General features: G+C 38.1%; 1 protein-coding gene across 6 annotated transcripts in view; it reads left to right on the top strand.

The window, feature by feature from the left end:
• Positions 1-24,960, top strand: part of tead3b (TEA domain family member 3 b) — a 49,231-nt gene that overhangs the window by 11,127 nt on the left and 13,144 nt on the right. For 4 of the 6 annotated variants that reach the window (XM_082136480.1, XM_082136479.1, XM_082136478.1 and 1 more), the window contains exons 3-5: positions 11,078-11,329; positions 20,483-20,547; positions 20,725-20,787. In XM_082136480.1, coding sequence (XP_081992606.1) covers positions 11,206-11,329; positions 20,483-20,547; positions 20,725-20,787 — 252 coding nt within the window. In that variant the 5' untranslated portion in view covers positions 11,078-11,205. Of the gene's footprint in view, positions 1-11,077; positions 11,330-20,482; positions 20,548-20,724; positions 20,788-23,449; positions 23,462-24,960 lie in introns of all 6 variants that reach the window. The other 2 variants (XM_082136477.1, XM_082136475.1) reach the window with 1 other exon arrangement.

Here is a 24,960-nt window from a genome sequence, read left to right as displayed (position 1 = left end):
TATCTGCATTGGTCCCATATAATCTCATTTCTAGTTAACTTGCCTATTTTCTAAAAAAAAAGATTGGGCCATCAAAGATTTTTTTTAAATCATTTTGTTATTCTTAATTAATTTTTTAAAATGTATTATATTTATATAAACTATAATGAATATTATTTTATTTTTTATTATTATAATTTTTTTTTATCAATGTATGTTTTTATTCTAATTGTAGGCCTAATCATTTGTTAAATTATTGTGGGTTAAGAGATATTTTTCTGTATTTGTACTGGTTTTAAATTTAAAAGCAGTTGATATGATTTTTTTAAATTTGAGGCAGATAGATATTAGATTGATATTATAGATATAGTGGATCTAGATTAGTCTGCCTCATAGATCAAATTAATTGGTTATCTGCATCAAAATATAAATAATAATGTTTTGAAGCTAATAACCAATATTGGCTTCAAAATACAGTTATTATTTTGGCATATGGCTTTGGTCGATCGCGGGACAATTTCCTATTTTACGTGAGCCCAATTTAAGCTTTGTTGGGTTTTTTTATTCTGTTTTGCGATTTTCTGCGAATTTAACAATAGGCCTACTCCATTTTATTCCACTGGACATGGAATCTCTAGTTTCTTTTCCCAAATCTTCACTTCCTCTACAAATCCTCCCATTTTCGCAGGGAATTTTAAACATTTCTTCCGTACACTTTTAATTAGGTCTATTATATTCGCATTCTTTTCTGTGGTAAAGTCGAAAAAACGCTGTAGGACAGATAGCCTACCTTTTTACTTCAAATTCTATTCAACACAGTTTGTGCTTGTTATTAGACTTGGTAAGCCGCGTAAATTATTTTTTTTTTATAGCGCATTTCACACTCTGGTGATTTTAGTTTCGCTTTCTCTGGCAGCGCAAAATCAAACATAGCCTAAATGTCTTGCTCCTCTTCAGACCTTTTACAACAAGTGTCAGATGCTCTGGAACATCAGGAGAAATCATGAAGATATTAGACGAGATGGTCGTGTCCCATGTTCCTCTCAAAGCCGGAGAGCAGCATATGACGCATCTTTGTGGGGGAATATAACGAAAAAAATGTCTTATATTATTTAGGTTACTATTATTTACTGAGATTTATTTCAATGTTTTATAGGCTGTAGTGTGTTTCACTGATGGAAGTGCTAATAAACACTCATGCTTGTAAATGTAATTGAAATGGATGTTTGAGCCTTGTTTATTTTTTAAATTTAAGCTATTTAATTGATAAATATTAAAAAAAACCTCACAGCCCTATCGATAGCATTTTGCTTCCACCATTTAATTGACACGTCTGCAGCTCAAGCCTGTATTCTGTGAAACTTGTCTGGTAACGGCACCATCTAGATCTTTTCACCAGTAAACCATAACTACAGTGAGAACATCTATATCAGCTGTGTAATTTGATGTGATACGTCATGAAGACACCATTCAGTTCTAGTTCAGTCCTCTGTCTCTTATTGCCTTTCCATGTGCAATGTGACCACAGCGTCTGACTTTGAGTCATAAACAACCTCTCTGAGAGGAATATCCAAAGAGGCCACCAAGTAAACCTCAATCGTTGCCCCTTTCCTGGAACGGCCGTATGACTAAGTCTTTATGATTTGGGTAAGAAAAGTCTGGCAACTTCAGTTCCCCCCACCAAACTCCATTATTCCATGCCAGAGCCCGTTGGTTGGAAGTGTTAGCTCTGGGAAAACCTGGAAATAAATCAATGTTTTGTAATTGATATTAGATCATGCTGTTTTTTGAAGTAAGTTTCCCTGGACTTTCCCCTACAGAGATTGCGAGGAATCGGTGCTGGAGCCAATTCAATACTTCAGCCGACAACAATACGCACTGTGTTGGAGCTCTGTGAGACAGTGGGCAGGGAGGGCTTGTGTTCATTCAATGGGCGTCTCAATGAATGTGTGCGCTGCAATGCTTTTACTGCATTATTTACATTCCTGGACCACATGGAAATTCTTCTGCATTATATACTGACTAAGAGCTCTGTTTGGTTGGGAGGGAGAGAGAGAGGAGGCGGGAAAGTGAGCCTGTGTTGGACTAAATATGTGTACCATGCCATTCAAAGTTAAGTCCCTGCTGCCTTATGGGAAAATGAAGTTTTTGTGTGTTTGCATCGACTGCATCACGTTGAGCTGAATTGGCCTTCAGCGTTAGAGGATGAGCGTGTTTGTTTTGCAACAGATGTTTTGCAGTTGTGTCCATCTGACCTATTCTTGCTCACTTGCCATGTCTCTTTTTGAAAGAAACTGAAAGTTCATGTTGGAAAAGTTGATTCAAGATTAAAGGGTAAGATAGAGAGAATGCACTGCCAGATGTTAGTTGCCTATTAAAAATAAACTTTTATTCTTTGTTCTTTGTTGGCAGGGCATTGCATCAGTGTGTTTTGCAACTGCTGGTTTGTGTGTGTGTGTGTTTTTTTTGTTTTGTGTGTGTCTTCCTTCAGGACAGTTTTGTGAATTTGAATTTATAACATTTTTCCCAGTTTTTTTTTCACTACCAGCGTGATATTAGCATAAACGTTTTTTTTATTTTTTTTTACTTATACCATGGTACAAACATGGCTTTTTTGACATACATGTAATTCAACACCATGGCGTGTGTTTTTTTTAATATATATATATTAGGGGTGTAACGATACACTCATGTCACGGTTCGATACATATCACGATACTGAACTCACGATACGATATTATTGCGATTCTCCAAGACTTATGATAAAAGGATGACAAAAAATGTACTGTTGATTAAAATGCTACATTTTATTAAATTTTGTGGGTGTAAATGAATAGGCTTCGGCTTGTAACCCAATGCACAGGACAATAGTGACACCAGAATAATATATAAGATGTGGTTAATGTGGATCCACCAGCTGAAAAGAAATCGTACAGCTTTCGGAGAGAGTGGCTAAAAGATTTCGAGTGTCTCCGCTATGCTGATGGTTCAATGCATTGTGTTCACTGTAAAGCCTGTGGGACAGAGTTTGCAGGTAACACAGTGTTCGCTACTGAATCCATGCATTTTAAGTGCGAGAGCTCGGTTAAACATGGAGAGAGTGCCAAGCACAAAAAAATGCAGGGACAAGTGTGTGGCAAACAAATCAGGTTTGATTATAAAGGCTTTTAATCGCCACAATGCTGCCGGTCTCACCAGTGCTACCAAGTAAAAAAGTTAATTTCGAGCTCCGCACCCGCTATATTGCTGAATCTACATGATTTTTTTCATATCACCAGACAAATATAACGGGATAACCTGTAGGGTTGGGTTCTGAAACCCGGTTCCAATAGGGAACCGGTTCCGACGTAAACGGTAGTAACGAGAAACTTTCGGAAACTTTCGGTGCCTGATTTCGGTGCCTGACTTTTTTCACCGCCCTCTATAAAACATCTCGCGGCACGGATGATCCAATAACAAAACATCTCCAGTTAACCAGCAGAGCATTTAGTTCGTTTGTTAAATAAGAGACGATCTAGCGCTGAACTGTGTTTTTTAAATCAAGTGATCAAAGTGCTCGTTGCCGCTGCGATCAGTGGCGCGGATACAGTGTTTTCTCTTGTGGCTCGCGCACACCGCACTTTCTTCACTCGGACGCGCGCTTCAATACGTTGCAGAGATCGATCTATTTATGAGGCGTCGTCTATATGAGTATGTGCGCGGAGAGTTTGTGTGTGTGTGTGCTCGCGTCTCAGATGAGTATGTGTGCGAGAGTTTGTGTGTGTGTGCTCGCGTCTCAGATGAGTATGTGCGCGAGTTTGTGTGTGTGTGTGTGCTCGCGTCTCAGATGAGTATGTGCGCGAGAGTTTGTGTGTGTGTGCTCGCGTCTCAGATGAGTATGTGCGCGAGAGTTTGTGTGTGTGTGCTCGCGTCTCAGATGAGTGTGTGTGTGAGAGTTTGTGTGTGTGTGCTCGCGTCTCAGATGAGTATGTGCGCGAGTTTGTGTGTGTGTGTGTGTGCTCGCGTCTCAGATGAGTATGTGCGCGAGAGTTTGTGTGTGTGTGCTCGCGTCTCAGATGAGTATGTGCGCGAGTTTGTGTGTGTGTGTGTGTGTGTGTGCTCGCGTCTCAGATGAGTATGTGCGCGGAGAGTTTGTGTGTGTGTGTGTGCTCGCGTCTCAGATGAGTATGTGCGCGGAGAGTTTGTGTGTGTGTGTGTGTGCTCGCGTCTCAGATGAGTATGTGCGCGGAGAGTTTGTGTGTGTGTGTGTGTGCTCGCGTCTCAGATGAGTATGTGCGCGGAGAGTTTGTGTGTGTGTGTGTGTGCTCGCGTCTCAGATGAGTATGTGCGCGGAGAGTTCCGCGCGTCTCGTGTGTGTAGAGTTTGTGTGTGTGTGCGTGAGCGACTTTAGATTTGACGTTGTGCATTTCATATAGTTGGAGCATTCAGCAGTATACATGTATGTGTGTGTGACTACTTAGTATGTGTATGCAAGCGTTTTATGTGTGCGTGAATGAAGTTCGATTTAAGCCCTAGACGGCGTCTCATATCTATTCGTTCTGGTGAAATCACAAAATATAATGCACACAAAGTGTCCCTGCTTGCAGACAGCTTGATATACAACCACTGATGAGCATAATCGGTTTAATTTTTTTTTTTTTTTTACAAAACAAAAACTACGAATGCGGATTAGAACCCAAAACCTCTGACACTCTTGACTAAATTTCAAGTTCAGCTGCAGTGTTCCTCTTCGGGTAAGTCTAGTATTTTAATGCCAACTGCAAATCTTGCATATCAAGTATGAAGTATATCAAGTATATTTATATGAGGCTATACTATGTGTGTTAAATATTTCTGCTCAGTGTCAGATATTTCTCTGTTTTGTAAAAGTCTATAATATATAATATGTAATATAATATATATATAATATATATAAATAATATGAGGAGACAAAATTTTGATCTTAACTTAAGTGTTTTCGGCTACATCAGTAGCCTTTTAAACGGCACAATTTTTAATTTAATCAGAAATCAGAAAATCTTTTTCAGAAAACACACACAGGTATTATTTTTTTGATAAAGTGTGTGTGGTTTCGTTTTCTTAAGTACCGGTTTAAGAACCGTTTTAGCACCGGAACCGTTTGAAAAATACCGAGTAGGTACTGGTATCGGATAAAACCCAACCAATACCCAACCCTAATAACCTGGCATCTCTCGAGACTCCCCTGCTAGTTCGATGTTAATGATATGCTAAAGTCCATCGACACGTTGACGTGATTGGTTACAAGGTAGTGTGTGACGTCAGAAACTCCAGCGATTTCAAACCGCGTTTTTAAAGAGAAAATACTCAGCAATGGTGTCGACTTATTGACTTATGACTTATGAATTTGCACATGGTTTGTCTTAAAGCTAGGGGTGGGTGATATAGCCTCAAAATTATATCATGATATTTCAAGAATATTTGCGATAATGATATTTATGACGATATAAAAAAAAAAAAATTGACAATTTTTTTTAATTACATTTATCTCACCTAAATGTTTGCTCACTCATTGTGTTTTTACAATTGGGTAATTTTGTTTTTAGGAGTTTACACAACACAAGGAAGCTTGATTTCAATCTTTGAATTAAACTGAAAAAAGTAGCAAAAAATATATACAAAATAATAAAGATACAAATAAAGAGAAAAGTTTTGGGGTAGGTCTAACACTATTCAGAAATACTACAGAAACTGAATAAGGTAATCAAATGTAAAACAACAATAGTCCTGAGTCCTGACTAAATTAAATACATAGGCTATTAATTCTGATTCCTTACAATGAAATCTATCTTTTGTTGTTTTGATGACAACATTAATGACAGACACATATGGCTGCTGTCACTTTTAGTGCCCGGATCCATTACTGTTATACTGTCACACCGTCACACGCGTTTTATGCTTATTTCAGACATAACCGACTGTTTACGAATATTCTAACCATGACCGGAATTTTTACACAATTTTGCGTGTTTTTCCCCCGTTAAAGCGATATAATCCGCGAAAAAGAACTTTTGTTACTCGCGAGCTGTTTGTGAGACGGCTTTACTGTATGTATGCACGCAGAGTAAACATCTCTCAGAGAGCGCGCAAAAGTACTGATAGTTTAAAATCGCAAATGTTTAAACTGATAAGACTTAAAAAGAAGTGAAAATGATAAACTTTAGTTACGATGCAAGTGACAAAAGACAATTCCGTCATGTCCTGACTGCTAAACACAAGAGTGTGGTATTGACGCCTGACTTGTGCAACCCATTTTGAGAGCGAGAGAGAGAAGACGCGGCACCGCTGAACACTCACGCGGTTGGTAAAATCAATGTTTGCGGGGGAATTTCCCGCATTATAAGTGGTAGATCTGCGGGAATTATTAAAATACTATTGAAGTAGCTCCTTTTTAGGTACTAAATCGGCATTGGAGGCTGACTTGGTGCTCTCACGCTCAGACAGGTGTTGTTATTGTGCGTGCTAGGGAACGTAATGCGCCATACATCATTGCGTCGCTATATCAGTGATATCGCGATATGACACTTTTTTTATCATGTAAAAATGTATACCGGTATTATCATGGACGGTATGATATGGACCCCTACTTAAAGCGTATTAAAAACACCACATAGACATATAAACCACATTAAAAACTTGATTTTCACCACAGGGGGACTTTAAGTGAACTTATACAGTCGAGAAAGACAATGCATATGCAACAGTATCAGTATTTTGGATCCATGCATTAGCTACTGTATGTCTTAAAGTGACAGCAGCCTAATATTCCTGCTGTCTGTTTGTATACAATACATTGTTTCACAGCAGCTTTACAGAAAATCATGATCTTAATTATTATAAAATCTTAATACCATAGTGTTCTTTCAAGTACCTTAAAGTACAGCCCATGGTGTCTGAATATGTTATTTGCTTTATTTTCTGTATGAATAAGCCATGTCAGTTTCCCACTGTTAGCAGTAGTACTAACTCTTCTTTATCAGGAGTGCCGAGAACGCTCCGGTCCCCAGGCGTGCTGATGTTGCGTTTTGTCCAAAACAATCCCACTGTTTTTCAGACTCCAAAGTGGATGTCTAAATTGGTCAGTCCTCCCCTCCCATCCCTCCTGCTTTGTCCCCCCCGACACCCCTTGACTCCCACACTCCTCCCTCCACTACCTCCCCCTCACCTCATCCTTTGCTCGCCTCTCCTTATTTGGGCAGAGTGCTTGGGAGCGAAGGGTGGGGAAGAGAGTAGAGTGAGAGGGGGCTCGGTTGACATAAGGGAGAGAGAGAGAGAGAGAGAGAGAACTCACGCCGCACTTCCTTAATAAGGACATGTCTGGAATTTAAGCCCAACTCTCCAACAGAACGGCTTCTCCGTGCTCCCCATGCACACACTCGTCTCTCACCCTCTCCCCTAGCCCTAGTACACACACACACACACACGTAGTGTTGTTGTTTTTTCAGGGCATGCATGCCTTTTTTTTTATTGAAAAGTTAGCTTGCTTGTTTGTCCTGTAGCTCAAACAGTAGAGCGTTGGCACTTGCAACGACAAGGTCATGGGTTCGATTCCCAGGGAAAGCAAGAACTGATAAGAATGTAAAATGTGTACCTTGAAATGCAGTGGAAGTCCCTTTGTCTGCCAAATGCATAAATGTATATGTTTGTGTTGCCTTGCATTATGTGACTTTATTTGGTGACATGGCAGAAATCACTGCATATAGATGTGTAGAATCCAGACCCTATGGCCAGCTTCAGCTCCATATCGGCGCGATGAATCATGATGACACCATGTTCGTTTCGTCATTCATTCTTCATTCTGTCACCTGATGGAGTTTGGGTTCCTTGCCACTGGAGTTGGGAATGGGGGACACTTACCCCCGGTTTCACAGATAGGCTATTCCCAGACTAAAATGGTTGTTTGAGCTGTTTTAACTGAAAGCGACTTGCACTGACATATCTTGAAATATATCACATCAGTAATGTTTTATCTGAGGCACGTTTATAAAAGCTACTTGGATGTCCTAGTAATTAAACTAAGGGCTAATCCTGGCTTAATCTAAGCCCTGTCTGTGAAACCAGGCCTTTATATTCAACAGTTTTATTGACATGAATGTACGCCGGTAGGCTATATATTTGAGTTCCCCTTTATATCTTATCATGCTTGAATGAATTAAAAGCACTTGAATGAATGTTAGCTGATTATATAACGCTAGCCAAAGGATGCCAGGCAAAAAATAAATAAAAAATATATTTAATTTTTATTTATTTTTTTCTTCAGTTGAGACGCTTTGCTTGCTATGATACGTAATTTCCGCAGAAGTGTTACTAGTATCTCATTTTCACTGATAGTTTGTTTCTGTATTGTTTCTATATTAAAATGTTGATAAAATGTTAATTATTTGCTTTGTCTCTTGTTTTAAATAATTTTGTTTCATTATTATGCCTCTTGTTGTCGTCTGTTGACATTGTATGAGCAGAATGTGGCATTTGGTCAGTGATGTACTTGTCCCGCCCCTCCTCTACTGTGATTGGATGACTGGGTAAAAAGTGACAGTAATGAGCGCTTTGTTTTACCCAAAGTTGAACATTCTTCAACTCTATGAACTCTATGAAATAGACGCTCGTCACGCCGCTGCCGTTTTAAAAAACATGGTGCTCCCATTGAAAACTATTGGAAAAATATGCAAGCCTCAGAAAAAAATTAAAAAACGTTTTGGCGGACACACGGCCTAAATGTGTTAAATCATTTTAGCACAATAATTTTTCGCAAAATTAACACGTTGATTTTGACAGCCTTAAAACTGAAAAAAATAAATAATAATTTTTAAAGCTAAATAGAAATATAAAAAAACTAAAACTAATAAAAAAATTTAAAAGCACATAACCAAATTATTGAAACTTAAGCTAAAATTAAAATGAATACTGAAAATATTAATAAATTAATTGTATTTTTAAATAATATTAATACATTAATAATACATTTATTAAATTAATTTAAATAAATTAATACATATTCAAAATATGAATAAATACCAGAATATTATGTAAATAATACTAAAATAACAATGCTGATATCGATTCAGATGTTCCAATTCGATTCGATTTCGATTCTAAATTCGATTTCGATTCCCGATTCGACTCAATGAATATAGATTTAATACAAATCCTATATTTATTTAAAAAAAACAGCAGTGAACATAAGTTTGTAAGTGGTTAGTTAATAAAAAGAAATTAAGAGCCACAAACCTGTATATTAAACTCTTTTTATTTTAGGTACACTTGAGTACATTAAAACAGAACCCAACTCTATATTTCAAATGGATACAATGAATAGTCTGGATTTTGATGCAAGATGAAAAATTGATGCTGAAAATTGGACAAGTCAGAACAGCATGCCTTGATCAAACAGGATCAGGTTATTTTATGTTTAAGATAAAACAAACATAAAAGCTCACAGCATTAGCTGTAACATGGAGACTGCAAGCCAATGAACAGTGGAGGAAAACTAATACTGGCTTTTGGGTGATAGATAAATAAATATGGAAAGAAATATATTCGTGGCTTTTGAGAATCGAATTTGAATCGACCACATTAAAAAAAAATAAAAAAAAAGATGAATTGAAAAATATAAAAAAAATATGCCCAGCCCTACTATTTAATTGATCAATATCTGAGTATTCAATTACTTCACTGAGTTGCATTTGCAATATCTTTTCTCTTAATTTTCTACCCAAAGAGAGTGCTTTAAAAACTTCTAATACTCTTCTATATTTCTATATTAATATACTTCTATATTAACTTCCTATATTGAGGGATTCTTTTGAATTATCTTCGACTGTTTTTTTACATTTCGGTAAATAATGGAAATGTTTCTGTTAATGCATCATTTCATGTGACATGCAAGTAGTGATTTGCATTTTTAATCTCTTTTTGATCACACTGGAGATGCTTTGGAATGAAGGAATTAATTCAGTCCTGCTAAAAAAAAAAAAAATGCAAATACTATCCAGGTACAAAATGAGAAAAAGCATTAAGGCATAGATACTTGGGAGTGGGCACTTTTGACCTAGCAATGCACAAAAAGTCTCTCAGATCATCTGTATAGCAACCGCATAGCAACACCCTGGAAACCGCCCACAAAAACATAGTATTTTGGCGGCAAGTTTAACAAGTGCTTTCAAAGCTTATTTTGCTTGAATCCCAGATCATAGTCTTTTATAATTCAGTTTTGACTTTTTTGGAAACTGATGCCTAATTGCACCAAATGTTGGCTCTTCTGCAGGATTAGACATTCTGTAACTTCTGTGGAACATCCAGTGACTACAACCCTCCAGACTGCACTTCATGAACATTTTGTTTCTTGTCGTCTAAGAGGCAAATGAGATTTAGAAATGTATCGCTAATTGTCCTGCAGCATTAGATTGCGCTTTGTAGGTCTGCAATCTCGAAAAGTAATTAGACCACTCACTTATTCCAACGCTCTCCGCTCCGTTGTTTTGCTCATTCTGTGTCTTTGGGCTGCCAAGTCAAGCTTATACTTTCAGCGTGCGTGTAACCAGAGCGTTTGAATATCCCCTAAGGAAGGTCTCAATCGGAGTCGGCCGTATTTACCCAAGCCGCGTTTTTTCGTCAACATCAGCAGAAAGTGAAATAAAAGAATGAAATATGTGGGCACACAAGTGACTCTCGGGACCCGATCCTCATGAACAATACCATGCGAAAAAGAGGCAGCCTGAAAAACGCTTAAGATCCTTTAACCATTTTCAGACATTTAGACAGCCACACTGGACCGCGCGCTCCCGACCACAAGCATTTTTGCAGGCTAGTCCTAATTATCTAATCCTTTTAAATGGGGCTTTATATAATGTTTAAAAATTCATTTGTCATTTTGGGAGCCTTTGAGGAGAGGAAATGGTAATAAGAGTCACAGCTGCTGTTGTCTTCATCAGTTGAATTAAACACAAGCTTTAAAGGTGTTGAAAATTGCACGACTAAAGAGAGCGGTTTTGAAAGGATTTTCTCTGCATAATTGCTTAATCTTTATGCCCACAATGAAGTAACAATCCCTTTCTCGCTTTCTTTGTTTCTTTCTCGCCAGTACTTGTGTAGCGTGGGGGCTCGTGGAAGGGCCCGGTAGGAGCCGGCACCATTGCGTCCAACAAGTGGAGTGCCAACGGCAGCCCGGAGCAGGGGCTGGAGGATGGGGGTGATGAGCTGGACAAGGCCATGGACGGAGACGCCGAGGGCGTGTGGAGCCCTGACATCGAGCAGAGTTTTCAGGAGGCACTGGCTATATATCCGCCCTGCGGACGGCGCAAGATTATCCTGTCGGATGAGGGAAAGATGTACGGTAAGTGAGCTTGCAATGCATTAGGGATGCAGCGAAATGAAAATTCTTGGCCGAAGCTGAATAATATTGAAACGCTTGGCCGAAGCTGAATAATATTGAAACGCTTGGCCGAAGGCCAAATACCGAACGCATGTTTCGCATTTTTTTCATTTATTTTGACAATTTTTTCACCATTGCATTAATTAAATAGTAAAAATGTGCTTTTTACTATTTTGTTTTGCTTTTCAGAGAGAAAAATCAAATTACAAAAAATACAGATTAAAAATATTTAACACTGAACATTTTTTAACATTCCAGCAGCAGATATTTTACAAACAAAGCACAATATAGCTTAAAATAAATATATTTTTTATTATTTAATTTATTTGGCAATCTTTGTAGCCCCCCTTCTTGAATAGCCTATGTTATGCCTATAACTGACTGCTGAAAGAATGTAACTCTGTATGCCTACAACGACAAAAAAAGCATTGAAAAGTGCAAAAAATTAACCCACAACAAATGAAAAACAAAATTCGAGAGGGTTATTGCTCCTGGGGGTGGGGACTTCTGAGAGATAACCATCTAACTGTTGAGCGGTTGAGCTTGTGTTATTCTTGCAAATGTGTTCTTCTCTCGGAGGATCTCATCGAACATGTCAGACAGCGAGACGGTGCACGGCTCATCTGTAGTACGAGCCCGTTTTCATCTACTGCGCTGTGCATCACCTGACCGTCTCCATCACCTAGCGGCTTTCCCAAATCCAACTCGGCCTGGATCATTTCTCCACACCGCCGACATGTTTGCTGCATTTATAAAGCGCGTGCCTCTCACTTTATGCTGGTTACTATTTGATCGCGTCATCAAAAAACGTCATTGTTCGGCAAAATTTATTCTGTCTTTTTACTTATTACTTATACTTTTTGCTATTTTCGGCCGAATAATTTCGGTTGCCGAACATTCGGTGCATCCCTACAATGCATTAATGTGCTGAAGGGAAGTTGCAATGTAGCGACATGCACAAAATTCTTCACTTTATAGGAGGGGTGTAACGATACACAGCTGATGGTTCGGTACGGTACAGCCAGGGGGGAGAAAACTAAACATGAAATTGCTTTTATTTAACAGTGGTTTACTGAACAAATTATATCTCTGTTTTTAAAGGAATTTAATTATAATTTAAAGTTTCTTAAAGATAAAAAAAAAAAAAAAGATCTACTTATGCTGTAAACTATGTAGGGAGTCCTTACTTGCACATTACTATAATATTAAAGGTTAACATAGCCAAAACTATTAGCCTAAATTCAGTTGGTATTAGTTTTTAAATATAATGACTCAAATAACAAATTGTATGCAAACATGTGGACTTTTAAATGTAATTATGTTTGAATTGAATTCATTGGAATTGTTGTAAGTCGATAATCCTGATATACTAGTAGTTGTTCCTACTCGACCGCTGTATCCAGCGTGCTCCTATTGGTATTCGGCACATCGTGCCACGTTGAATTTGAACTTTAGTTCTTTGTGGTCTCTTTTAGGGCTGCAACTAACATTTATTTTGATAACTGGTTAGCTGTTCTGATTGGATAAAACAAAATTTTATTAAGTCTTTTATCGACAATAACATAATATTCCACATCCGGCCCAACATTGTCATTTAAATTCAATGTAAATTCAATAAATGTAAGAACATAAGCCATGATATACACATTATTAGCGATTTTTATTTTATTTTATTTTTTTGTTGATTTATTGTTAAAGCCCTGGTCTCTTTTGCTCATGTCGCCTCAAATCATAAATGCTCATTTAAAATGAAACACTGCCAGTGTTAACTTTGTTAGTTTTTGCTCTTACCTGTTGTACTGGGTAATGCCTGTTGTAAAGTCCTTGTTTGTTTTGATGTGATCCGAGTTATGTAATTATTAGCTTTGTAATTTGTGCCGCCCAAGTAGTATTTTGAAGGAACTTTAGGTTGTATTTATGAACTGAAGAGAGTCACTCATGGAGAGGACTGAGATGAGTGTTCAACGGCCGAGATTGTATCACTGCAGTACAGGTTTTCTGATGGAGATGTTTTTGTACATTTAATGGCTGCAAGACAAGTGTTTCTAGGCATCAAAGGAGGGATGGGAACTAGAGAAAAGATAAGAGGGCGGGAGATAATGGGCAGATAGAGCTGGGTTGTGATATCCGACACACTTCCATCTGCATGTACGATCCACTTGAGGATCCCGTTGCACATGCCACCAGCGAAATCCATGCATGCATAAACCATTTCCACTGTTTCAGAAAGCATCGTAAAGTGTCTCTCGTTCGTACGCCATCTGCTCGCTTACATAATCTTGTATTCAGTCATGCTCAATGTCTAGTAGTCATTCACTACCAGCCGTCAATGGCTTCATACTATGATGTGGGTGTTCAGTTTTGTTCGATAAACTGAGGTTCTCGTTCACTAATACACCCACGCACCGCACAAACACTCATACGTGCATGTCTTAGCCAGCAGTTGTGTTTTTTCAGAGCAGATAAAACAGGCCTGCACTTGTCCTGGAGTAGTGCTGTGGACTACAGGCCCGGCAACAGACAGGTTTCTCAAGAACATATCACTCTTTCTGTTGGTTCTTTGTCACTGCTTGCTTGAATGCCCCCTCCCCTCGTTTTTGTCTTTTTCAATTGCCCCGTTCACCCTCAAACTGGTTTTATTTGTCATATCCGATCATTAGCAACTCTTTTTTTTTCAGCCCTGAAAGAGAGTTGTCGTTTATTTTCCTTCTGCCTCCCTCTCACCCAGTTGAAAAAGTGGCAAAACCAGCTCTGTTTGTCTTGCTCAATCAAGGTTTTTTCCCCCCACAAGATCTCACTCACCATACCTCCTCCATTTTCTTGTACTCCTCTTTTTTTTTTCTACTAGTTCTTCCTCCTAAACAAGGTAGGTCTTCCCCCGAGGCAGAGCACTTTAATAACTCCAGGTGCAAAGTAGTATTTCCAGTGTTAAAGCGTTACTCTCATTAGACTGAGGACAAGAATTTGTTCAAGTATGTGAAAGCAAACATTTCTAGAGGTGTAATCTTGATTGTTGCGTTCCAAAATGTCTAATATCACAGGTATGTGATGCAGTCTCAACATCGGTCATTTGATTAAATTGTCTATTTCGACTGTCAATTTTCTCTTATGGTGGAGCAACAGTTCAAAGATAATCTTCCTTTAAACTATAGATGGCTACCTGTTTCTAGTCTAAAACTGCTAATTAGTCAAGGCAAGTTTAAAGCAGTCTGCTTTATTAGCGTAAATCTATTGTTTCACGGATTATAAAACAGCTATATCCAAAAGTTAACAGGACATAACCAGCAAATCTGTTGCTTCAAGTTGTTAAATTGCTAAAGTTACCAAATCCAGTTGGTAAACTCTTGTCTTGAGTCTCTTTTTCAGTTGTGTATTCGTAATGGCAGATGGACGCTCAAGTTTGGCTGGAATTGGGAGGGTCCAGGTGTTTGGTGTTGGTCCCCTCCTCCTCAAACTGTTTGCTCTCCTTTCTTCTCCTCAGAGAAACAGACAAGACAAAACCCAAGCGCTGGTTTGAATTAGCAAGCCAAGCCTCGATACAAACCAGACCGCGAGAAGCCATGGCAAACTGACAGAGCGTCCTGAACACAAACCAGTGTTGGCGAAGTAATTTTGATGTTCTTTTAGGGCTGTGGTTGTCTTTCCTTGGAGAACCCTATGTAAAACGCAACTCTTGTGATCAGATTCATTCCTATTTCTAGTGCCTTACTCTAAAACAAAGTTGTTTTTAATTCAAAACATTTATTTTTGGCTAGACTTATTCAGAAGACATGCACTTCATATCACGTTCCTTGCAGGTAGTTTCCTCGGATCAGCGTTTATACAGGCTACTAAGGAGATTCATTCACAGAAACCAATCGGGAAACACTGATCTGATCACAGTTTCCACCTTCCCGGGGTTTAAGTCACTGCTAAGGGACTCTACTGATCGTAAATCAGTCATATTCCTTGGCTGCTGCTTCATAGAGCTCAAGTGTGGCCACTCAGTTATAAAAAACAAAAAAAAACGCTGCACTCTTCCAAACCCCAGTGAGCTTCCTACCTAGACAGCGTTGTATCATAGGTATGCTCCCAGTGCAAAAATATCTAACAGTAGTTAGCATCTTAGATCCAAGATTCTTTGGTTTGGCCATGTTCAAAGTTAGACACAGAATGCATTGCGGCAAACTTTTTATGGACTTACTGATCCAATACTGTAGGGCAGGAATGTCCAATCCTGCTTCTGGAGGGCCACTATCCTGTAGAGTTTAGCTCCGATTCTAATTGAACACACCAGCACCAACTAATGAAGGTCTTCAGGAATACTGGAAACGTCTGGGCGAGTGTGTTGGGTTGAAGCTAGTGGTGTGCACGAATTGTCGAATATTCGATCTTTAGTTATTATTATTTAAAAAATAAAAATACTATTAGAATTTTGCTACATATGTTGCTTTGCTGGTGTATATGTACGTTCGGCACGACAGCGGACGCGGTCTGCTTTAGTGTTCTTTTTTGTTTGTTTTTTTCTTTCGCTTATGCTTTTGTTCTGGATCATTTTTTGTTTACACACATTGTTTAATGTTTTCAAATAAATGGTGACAAAAACAAAGATTAAAAGAAATGTATTTCTCGTTAAACTTCATTTAAATAAACAAATATTCAAATATTTGTTTGTTTTATGAGCCCAAATATTCTAATACAGTATTTAAAAAAAAAAAAACATTCCTAGTAAAAGTTAAACTCTGCACCACATTGGCCCTCCCGGAGTAGGATTGGACACCCCTGCTGTAGGGTTTTCCATTGGTCATTTTATAATTCTAAAGGGTCACTTTGTGGCCTTTTGCTAAATTGGTGCCAGTGTAGATGTGTCTCAAGCTTGGCATTTGGGACAGGGCCTGGGTTGAGGGAAATGTCAATTAAGTTTTTATATATTATTCGCCTATGAAGTGTGTATAGTTCCATCTAAATTGAAGTTAATGAATTAAGTGAACATTTTTTGTTTTTGCTTATTAGAGGTTTTCTTTAGCCTTGCTGCATGTTAACACCAGTCTATTAGAATTTACTGTGAGCGTTTCATGCAAGAACCTTCATTTATGAAGCATGTGTGAGTGAATGTCAACAAAGCTCCTGCCTTTTGTAGAGCAAATTAGTCTTTCATCTTGCCTTAGAAGGTGGAGAGCTGCTTGTGTTGACTGTAGACTAATAGACGGTGCGCTAAATCTTGCAACCAAGCCTCCAGAGTCTCTTCTTTAGTCAGGGATTACATCATCCAGGCTTTATCCTCCTCTTGCCGGTAAATCTAAACATATACTGACTCACTATGAAGTCAGAAGGACATTGCGCTGCACTGTGTGATGCTGCCGATGCCGAGGCTCGTTGATAAGAAAATTCTGGAATATTGACATTGATGATAGGACATTGTTAGCATTTTCTGAAAACTTATGCATAATATCTGTTTTATTTCTATCTCTTTTTGGTGAGGGGATTCCCTTGAAACCATGTGGCCTTATGTTGGTAACCTTGGCTCTGCTTTCTGTTGTCAGTCACGGTATGTTTGACTCATACGCCCACAGGTTTGGTTGTTTATTTCAAATGGGGAAAACTAGAGTGCGAGTTGATTTGACATTGAGGTCTTACTGATTAAGCAATTCATTTCCACTAGCCGCAAGTCATTGTGCCAATTATGACTTTCCGCAAGTCATTGTGGCAATAATGCGATGTTCCACAAATTGGATTTATTAATAAATCAAGTTCTAATTGTATCCCAGCATGTCATTGACACTCTTTGCTCACGCCATGTCCAGGAAGGCGTGTGCCGGCCTCATGGAGAGCCTGCTCTTGCCAGCGACTGTAAACACCTTATCCATTTACATGCAGTCATCTGCCTGAGCTCTGCCACTGAAGAAGCCCACTCACGAGGAGAATGACGTCAGCGCTCATAATACCACTGCTGACGTGAGGCCTCGGGAACGCCGTCTGCTTCGGCCCTGTTAACGCCGCCAGTATCGGGCCTGAAAAGCCTGGAGTGTAATGTGAAGTGCAGAGCCGCCACTACTTCTTTTTTCTTTTCTTTTTTTATTCCACCAACATTAATGGGTGGAAATGAGTGTGTTGCACTGAGACAACTTTTATGAGTTATGCTTTGAATGAAATTTTATTTTGTCATCTCTCCAGTAGGAAATGCCTCCAAGAGCATTCACTTTTTTTTGTAGGTGTATTTCAAATCATCGCTCAATAGCAACTTTATTTCTGGTAAAAGTAACTCTTTCTTGTAATGATGACTATATCGCAGAATTGCACCTTTATATTTTCTATGCCAAGAAAGATGTGAGGTCACAGAGATTTACAGTTGTTTTTGATGATCTCGTCTATCTGAGAACAAACACGTGACATTGGTACATTTTGTGCACCAAATGTCAAGCCAGAACTTAAATTTATGAGTTTTATTATTAAGTTTTGTACATCTTGGCTTTGCCCGGTTGATTTAGGGCCCAATTGAATGGCAGAAATGCCGTCTGTCTGGTTTCATAGCGGTTATGGTGGCAAGATATTTTCCACCTTTTGAGATATTTTTCCACCTGTGCTTCAATGGGAATTGAGGCTTGCAAAAAATGCCCTGCTCCCTGAGGATTGAGCAAAGCACCATACACTCCTTGACTCCAATCCACCTTAGGTGTCATCTCTGCTCAACAGCTTCTTCTTCATGCTCTGTGTCAGCAGACAGATTTGAAGGGAGGGCAAGTCAGTAAGATACATATTGTTTGGTATTGATTGTAGTTTGATTAGTGGATCACAGCCCATTCCATCCAGGGATTGATCCAGCAACCTTCCAGTGACCAGCTATGAGGTTTGACCAATACACAACACCACCCAAAGAAGTTATCAGGTGTTATTCCGGAACCGAAACACTCTTGCTTGAACTTCCTTTACAGACACACTCAAAGAGCAAAGGTTGAGAGGAAACCTGATGAGGGAATCAGAGCTTGGAGAGCAGAATATGGGACACAGGGGGTCTGTGTTATTCTGTGCCTCCTGCAGGGGTGGTTCGTGGCAGGTGTGGGTGTCCGTTTGGTTGGACGATCTTCAGCTGCCAGTTGTTGGCAGAGACAGCAAAGCTCTTTGTTTCTCTCTGTCTCTCTCTCTCTCCCTCGCTTTTTTTCAGGCCGTTCTCTTGCTCTCTGAACGCATGCTCCAGGCTGTTGCCCTCATCAAATCAAGTTGTGTGGGGCAGATGTCACAGGCGCAGTGGAATGTGAGGAATGCGGAGGCTCAGAGAGAGCGAGGGAGAGAGAGGGTGTGTCTGGGGAAGGGTGTACAGACACCAAACTCAAATCAGTGCTGCGCTTTCTCTGCTGTGGAAGCCTGTTTCCGCCTCGGAGTAAAAAAAAACAATTGGTGCATTCTCTTAATAACTACTTAAAGGGTTAGTTCACCCAAATATGAGAATTCTGTCAGTAATTACTCACCCTCATGTTGTTCCAAACCCGTGAGACTTTCGTTCATCTTCGGAACACAAATTAAGATATTTTTGATTAAATCTGAGAGCTGGCTCACTCTTCCATAGGCTTCTATGTAATTTCATCTGCCAGCCCAGAAAAGTTAGTAAAGACATTGTTAAAATAGTCCAAGTGACTACAGTGGCTCAACCTTAAGTTTATCAAGCGACGAGAATACTTTTTGTGCGCAAAAACAAACAAAAATAACGACTTTATTCAACTATTCATTTTCTTCTGTGTGGGCCTCGAGTGAGTTCACGTAGTGTAACAGCGTTACAGAACGTAAGCTCACTATTGGCCAGCATCACACGCATCACACACATCACACACATGACCAGCGTCGGCCGATAGTGAGCCTACGTTCTGACGTACAACCCAGAAGCGCTGCGCTGTTACACTGCGTGAACTCACTCAGAGGCCCATACAGAAGAAAATTAATAGTTGAAAAAAGTCATTATTTTTGTTGTTTTTTTGCGCACAAATAGTATTCTCGTCGCTTAACGTGTGTTAAATACACACACTTGTATGTGTCAAAATGCCATCTTTGCAAGTATCCCTGTAAATACAGTCATTTATGTCTTAAGTGAACAGAAACACAGTTGGGAAAGGAAACGCATCTGTAACAGTATATTGAATCTGTGGAGCTCTTAAAGTGATAGAAGCCTAATATTCCTGCTGTCTGTCATTCATGTTAATCAAGCAACAAAAGAGAAATCTCTCACTGCTCTTGAATAAATCACTTTTTGTAAATTTAATAAGAACAAATGTATATTTAATTTACACAGTGAAGACCATGCATTGTTTTTTTTTATTATATACATTTGAATACTTTATAAAATGTATGTAGCATTACTTATTTAGTGCTTGAAGTTTTTCAGGTAGGTCTATTTTAGTTGTCTTTGTTCTATTGTAGTTTATTTTATAATTTTTTTTGGTCCTGTTGCCTGTAGTTTTTTTATTTGTTCTTATTTTATCACTGACTGTTTACATGTCATCAGTAAGCTTGAGTTTTTTTTTTGTTTTTTTTTTGTTAGGCTAGTTTTTTGTGATATTGAAATTGGTGGTTTCTGTTTAAATTACCATATTATATTACACAAAAATGGTGAATATAGAGCATGGTATATTCACACTGCAATTTTTTTTTTTTTTATATATATATTTATCTTTTACAGTAAACAATCTAAGCAAACTCAAACCAAATCTTAAGTCGTTTTTAGAAAAATCTTATGGGGTTTAGTTAAGTTTTTTTAACCTGAATAATGATGCTGTGAAACTTTAATAGCCAATGAATTAATACATATAATGTTCGCTTGATTACTTGATGCATGTTATATATAGAGCATTACAGAATGGTCACTTTTTTATTTTTATCCTTGTTAAAGGTTTTACAGATAATGCGTTTATTACCACATGACTGAGTGCAGTGCTAATAAAATGGTCCAATTTGAAGCTTGTTTTTTTCCCTATCGTTTGAAGGCAAATCTAATATAAAAAGGCAAAAACTTTACTTCATGAGACTGAAAACCACAAATAGAAAAGTAATGAAGTCTGCAAGTGTTGAGAGATATATGCACCACTTTCATTGCTTTTGCCGCCACCTTTTGGTCACTGAAACTTTAACTTTTTTCCCCCCCCTCAGGTCGCAATGAGCTTATTGCCAGATACATCAAGCTGAGAACAGGCAAAACCCGCACACGAAAACAGGTATTTAATGTTCATGCAACATGCACTTTATATATATATATATATACTACTGATCACATTCAATATTTGTTTGCCTAACAACAATGGGATTTAATGACAGTTTTCAGTTGTAGGTGAAATAGTGTTGTGATGTGGCTGTGCATGTGTTTTTTGTTAAACTGTCTCAAAATTCTTCAGGTATCTAGTCACATACAGGTGTTAGCACGGAAGAAAGTTCGAGAGTATCAAGCAGGTATAAAGGTAGGTTTGAAACGCAGCGGCGCATCGTTTCCCTCTTTGGTTACGGCGTCTCTCTCTTTCTCCTCTTCTACCTCCTCTTTTTCTTTTCTTCCTCTTTGGCTTTTCTGTTCTGCAGGTTTCTAGCCATTTGCAGGTTCTTGCCCGGAGAAAATCTCGCGAGATACAGTCAAAGCTGAAGGTATGCGCTTTCCTGCGGGTGGGGCGGGGCTTAATGGCATTTGCCTTTGCACAAACCAATGAGAGATCGCTATAAGTTCCAGGAATCTGTTGGCTGAATAAAATCCAGAGACACGAGTGTTTGCATCAGTATTTGGTGAAAATACTAAGATAGAAGTGCTACGGAGGCTCAAGCCTGTGTCGAGTAGCGTATTGCTTTGCGTTTGGCGCTGCTGAATGTCATAGAGGCTGAAAGTGCATGATTGGCTGAGATCTTTGCCTGTTGGCTTTCCTGAGGCTCACTGTTTTCTCAACCTTCCTTTCCTTGCATCCAGACTCCATTTGTCTGTCACCAATACACAGTTTTCACCTGTAAAATCTAGGCCTGTCATGATGAAACTACTTTTTGTGGATATTAGGGATGCACGGTATATCAGCCACCGTATCGGTATCGGCCGATATATGCTAATATTTAATGTTATCGTTATCGGCTTGATAAGAAAATGTGTCCGATATATTAAAGCCGATAAATAATGTATTATTTCCTTCAGCTGAGACTCTTCAGATTCACACTGTTCACAATAATGGCTTTAAATTGCTTGAAATATGATTGAATCACTTCAAATAAGGAAAATACAGTTATGTGCTGTGATATCGGCTTCGTAAAATTATAATGAGAACGTTATAATAGTGTTTTGGGACATGGCTTTTTAATAGTGAAACTTTTTTTTTTGTAATCAGGCTCTCAAATAGTAATTACAAATTTGTATTTAGATTTATCGGCCAATATATCGGTTATCGGCTTTCAAATGTAACGAATTATCGGTTATCGGTATCGTCCAAAATTTTCATATCGGTGCATCCCTAGTGGATATATATTCATAATATAACAGCATAATAATGCAAGTAGGCCTACACAGTTTCAAATGACAAACGAACTTTTAATTCTTCTATGACAAACGAACAAACAAATGACAAACGAACTTTTAAACTTCTAATAGGGGTGGTGGCGCAATGGATAAGACACATGCCTTTGGCGTGAGAGACCCGGGTTCGAATCCACTGTGAGACACCAATGTGTCCCTGAGCAAGACACTTAACCCCTAGTTGCTCCAGAGGCGTGCGACCTCTGACATATATAGCAATTGTAAGTCGCTTTGTATAAAAGCGTCAGCTAAATGAATAAATGTAAATGTAAATGTAATTCTTAAGAATATTTAGATTTTAGAATGGACTACTTGCACAACTACTTCCGTGTGCTTCTTATAACATCTCAGGAGTTTCTGGTAACAACGTTCAGCGCACCTACATAAATGAGAACGCAGATTATTACAACATTTTATGGCTGTCAATTCATTAAAACAATGTATTATGTTCTCTGCTTTAACGTTATCTTGAACCTGCTGAAATGTTCCTATAAATATTTTCTTTCCAACTGTGCATTCTGAATAAAAAAACAAGTATATTTCCCCACTAACCTGCAGCAGTCCAGTGCTCATCTTCTCATTAACAGTGTTTTCCTCTTACTGATCATATTTCATACCTGTTGAGTTTACATTTTTAAATGTCCATATATCGTGCGACAAGTCGATATGTTGATTATCGTGACAGGCCTAGTAAAATCTGTCTGAGATTAGACAAAGTACTGTGGAGTAGCCCTCGACCGAAATTATTTTTGTGCAGATTATGTTGTGATCAGGCTGACCGAGACTTAAACTAGTTGAAATTATATTAAATCTTATTAAAATGAACTGGCCTGGCATATTAATGAATAGGTCTGTTAATGCTAAAAAAAAAGCTTTTTTTTTTTTTTTACAGAACTTACTATTTTTAAATTGTGTATAAATTTGGAAAAACAAAGTTTGAATAAAATCCCGACAAAATGACTGTTTTTGTTAATTTTGTTGTTGTTGATGTTGTTGTTGATGTTGTTGTTGTTGTTGTTGTTTTTAGAGGTTTTTTTGTGTGAAATTGAATTTGTGTGAAATTCCAAAAACGTAATTTTCACAAACATAATCAATTCTAAACATTAATATATAGAATTTGCATTAATAGCCATGCAGCATTTTTGACAACTTCTTTATCATATTTTATTCTGGTTGCATTTTAGATGGTAGTGTTTAGCGCCACCTGCCAGTGTATACATGAACTACAAGACAGCAGTAAATTATTTTCAGAAATGCACAGTATTTTTATTATGAGTGCTTATTAGATTTGTTTTTGTTCAGGTAGATTTTGAAAACATTGAACAAATGGACTTGCAGTATATGGTACGTTTTTGTGCAAGCTGTTCATAGGCGCATATTCTCTTTTTTTTTTTTAAATCACACTTACAAACCATTTTAAGTGCTAGAAAATAGTCCCAGAATATCTAGAATAGAATTGACTGTGACTAGTTTATGTAGTTAGCGTACATCCAAAGATTTTATTTTCTGTCAGAAACAATAGGTTTAGTGAAATTGCTCTCAAAATATTGTACTAATGGTCTTTCTTTCTTTTGATTCAGGCCATGAACTTGGTAAGTGTGGATTTGACTTGTGCGAATTATTGTTGACTTGATTTTTGCTTCGCTTTGCTTGGCTGTCCTGCACAGGTTCAGCTTACATTCAGCACTGCCATTATAAAGTCCTCTTCTCCGGCCCTGCGGTGTGCATAGATTGCTCATAATTCTTGTGTAAATAATGTGCCTGGCCGTTTTGCTCTCTGAAGTTTCCATGTCGTCCCTCCGTTTTATGATGTACTGCAGGCTCTATAAATTCAAGAAACTTAATTGTGAGCCACCACTTATTGTGGTCATGCTTCCGAGTCTTTTTATTATCCTCATTAATTTATTGTGATGCAAAGTGACATGCTTCACGCTCAGCCTTTGGAAAACAGGAATTTCATGCCAAACGTATAGTTAAATTCTGCTTTCATTTGTGAGGCTTGTTTTTGATGGGGGCATAATTTAATATCCTTGATGAAGGAGCTTGACCAGGATGTTTTAGGTGAATGACTGTGAGCTTAAAAGTGGTTTGTTTGACATATCCCTGGCTGTTGCTGTTGCTTTGTTGGCTGTGCTGTAATTGATATCTGTCAGATATCTGTATTGCTTTTGCTTTTTTCCTTCTCATTAAAATTGAAAACCAGAGATGCTAGTTACACAATTTTGAGAGGCTTATAGAAAAACTGCATGTTCAATATCCAATTACAATAACTGATTATCGAAGTAGCCACATGATTATAGTGTTTGCAGGGCAGCACTGAATTGATGTTCTTTAAACATTATGCTTAGGGTTTTGTTCTAAACCACTACCTGAACTATTAAACTTTTGGGCTTAATTCAACCTGAACAGCTTAATGATAGTTTCAGCCTTAGATATGCTGTATAATTTTAATTTCTATAGACTTTATAGACTTACTTTTTGTAGGACTTGCATTGTTAGAATGTTCAGCGCATCATCATATTTGCATACTGACTTGTGATTGGTCTTCTTTCTGACGTCTGTTTGCATACTGTATTGATTTTTTTCTTGCATCCATTTAACCATCTAAATCCGCCTTTATTCTGCAGAGATGCAAGGATACGTGTTGATTTTCGTGTACAGCTGAAAGAAAACAAGTCATGTGATAGGGCTGTCAAAATGGCTTAAAAACTAAATTCGAATTTTATACCTAAATATTACTAATATGTGACCCTGGACCACAAAACCAGTCACATGGGTCACAGTTTTGAAATTGAGATTTATACATCATATGAGAGCTGAATAAATAAGCTTTTTATTTATGTATGGTTTGTTAGCATAGGACAATATGTGGCCGAGATACAACTATTGAAAATCTGGAATCTGAGGGTGCCAAAAATCGAAACATTGAGAAAATCACCTTTAAAGTTGTGCATTTATGTTGGCGATTGTGCTGCATTCACTCACAACAATAAATGTTTTATATATTTACGGTAGGAAATGTACAAAAATATCTTCATGGAACATGATCTTTACTTAATAGCCTAATGATTTTTGGCATAAAAGAAAAATC

This window comes from Leuciscus leuciscus (genome assembly GCF_965113295.1).
Source record: "Leuciscus leuciscus genome assembly, chromosome: 14".
NCBI classification, from domain to species: Eukaryota; Metazoa; Chordata; class Actinopteri; order Cypriniformes; family Leuciscidae; genus Leuciscus; species Leuciscus leuciscus.
Note: the sequence above shows the minus strand (reverse complement) of the source record. Positions and strands in the feature narration are given on the sequence as shown.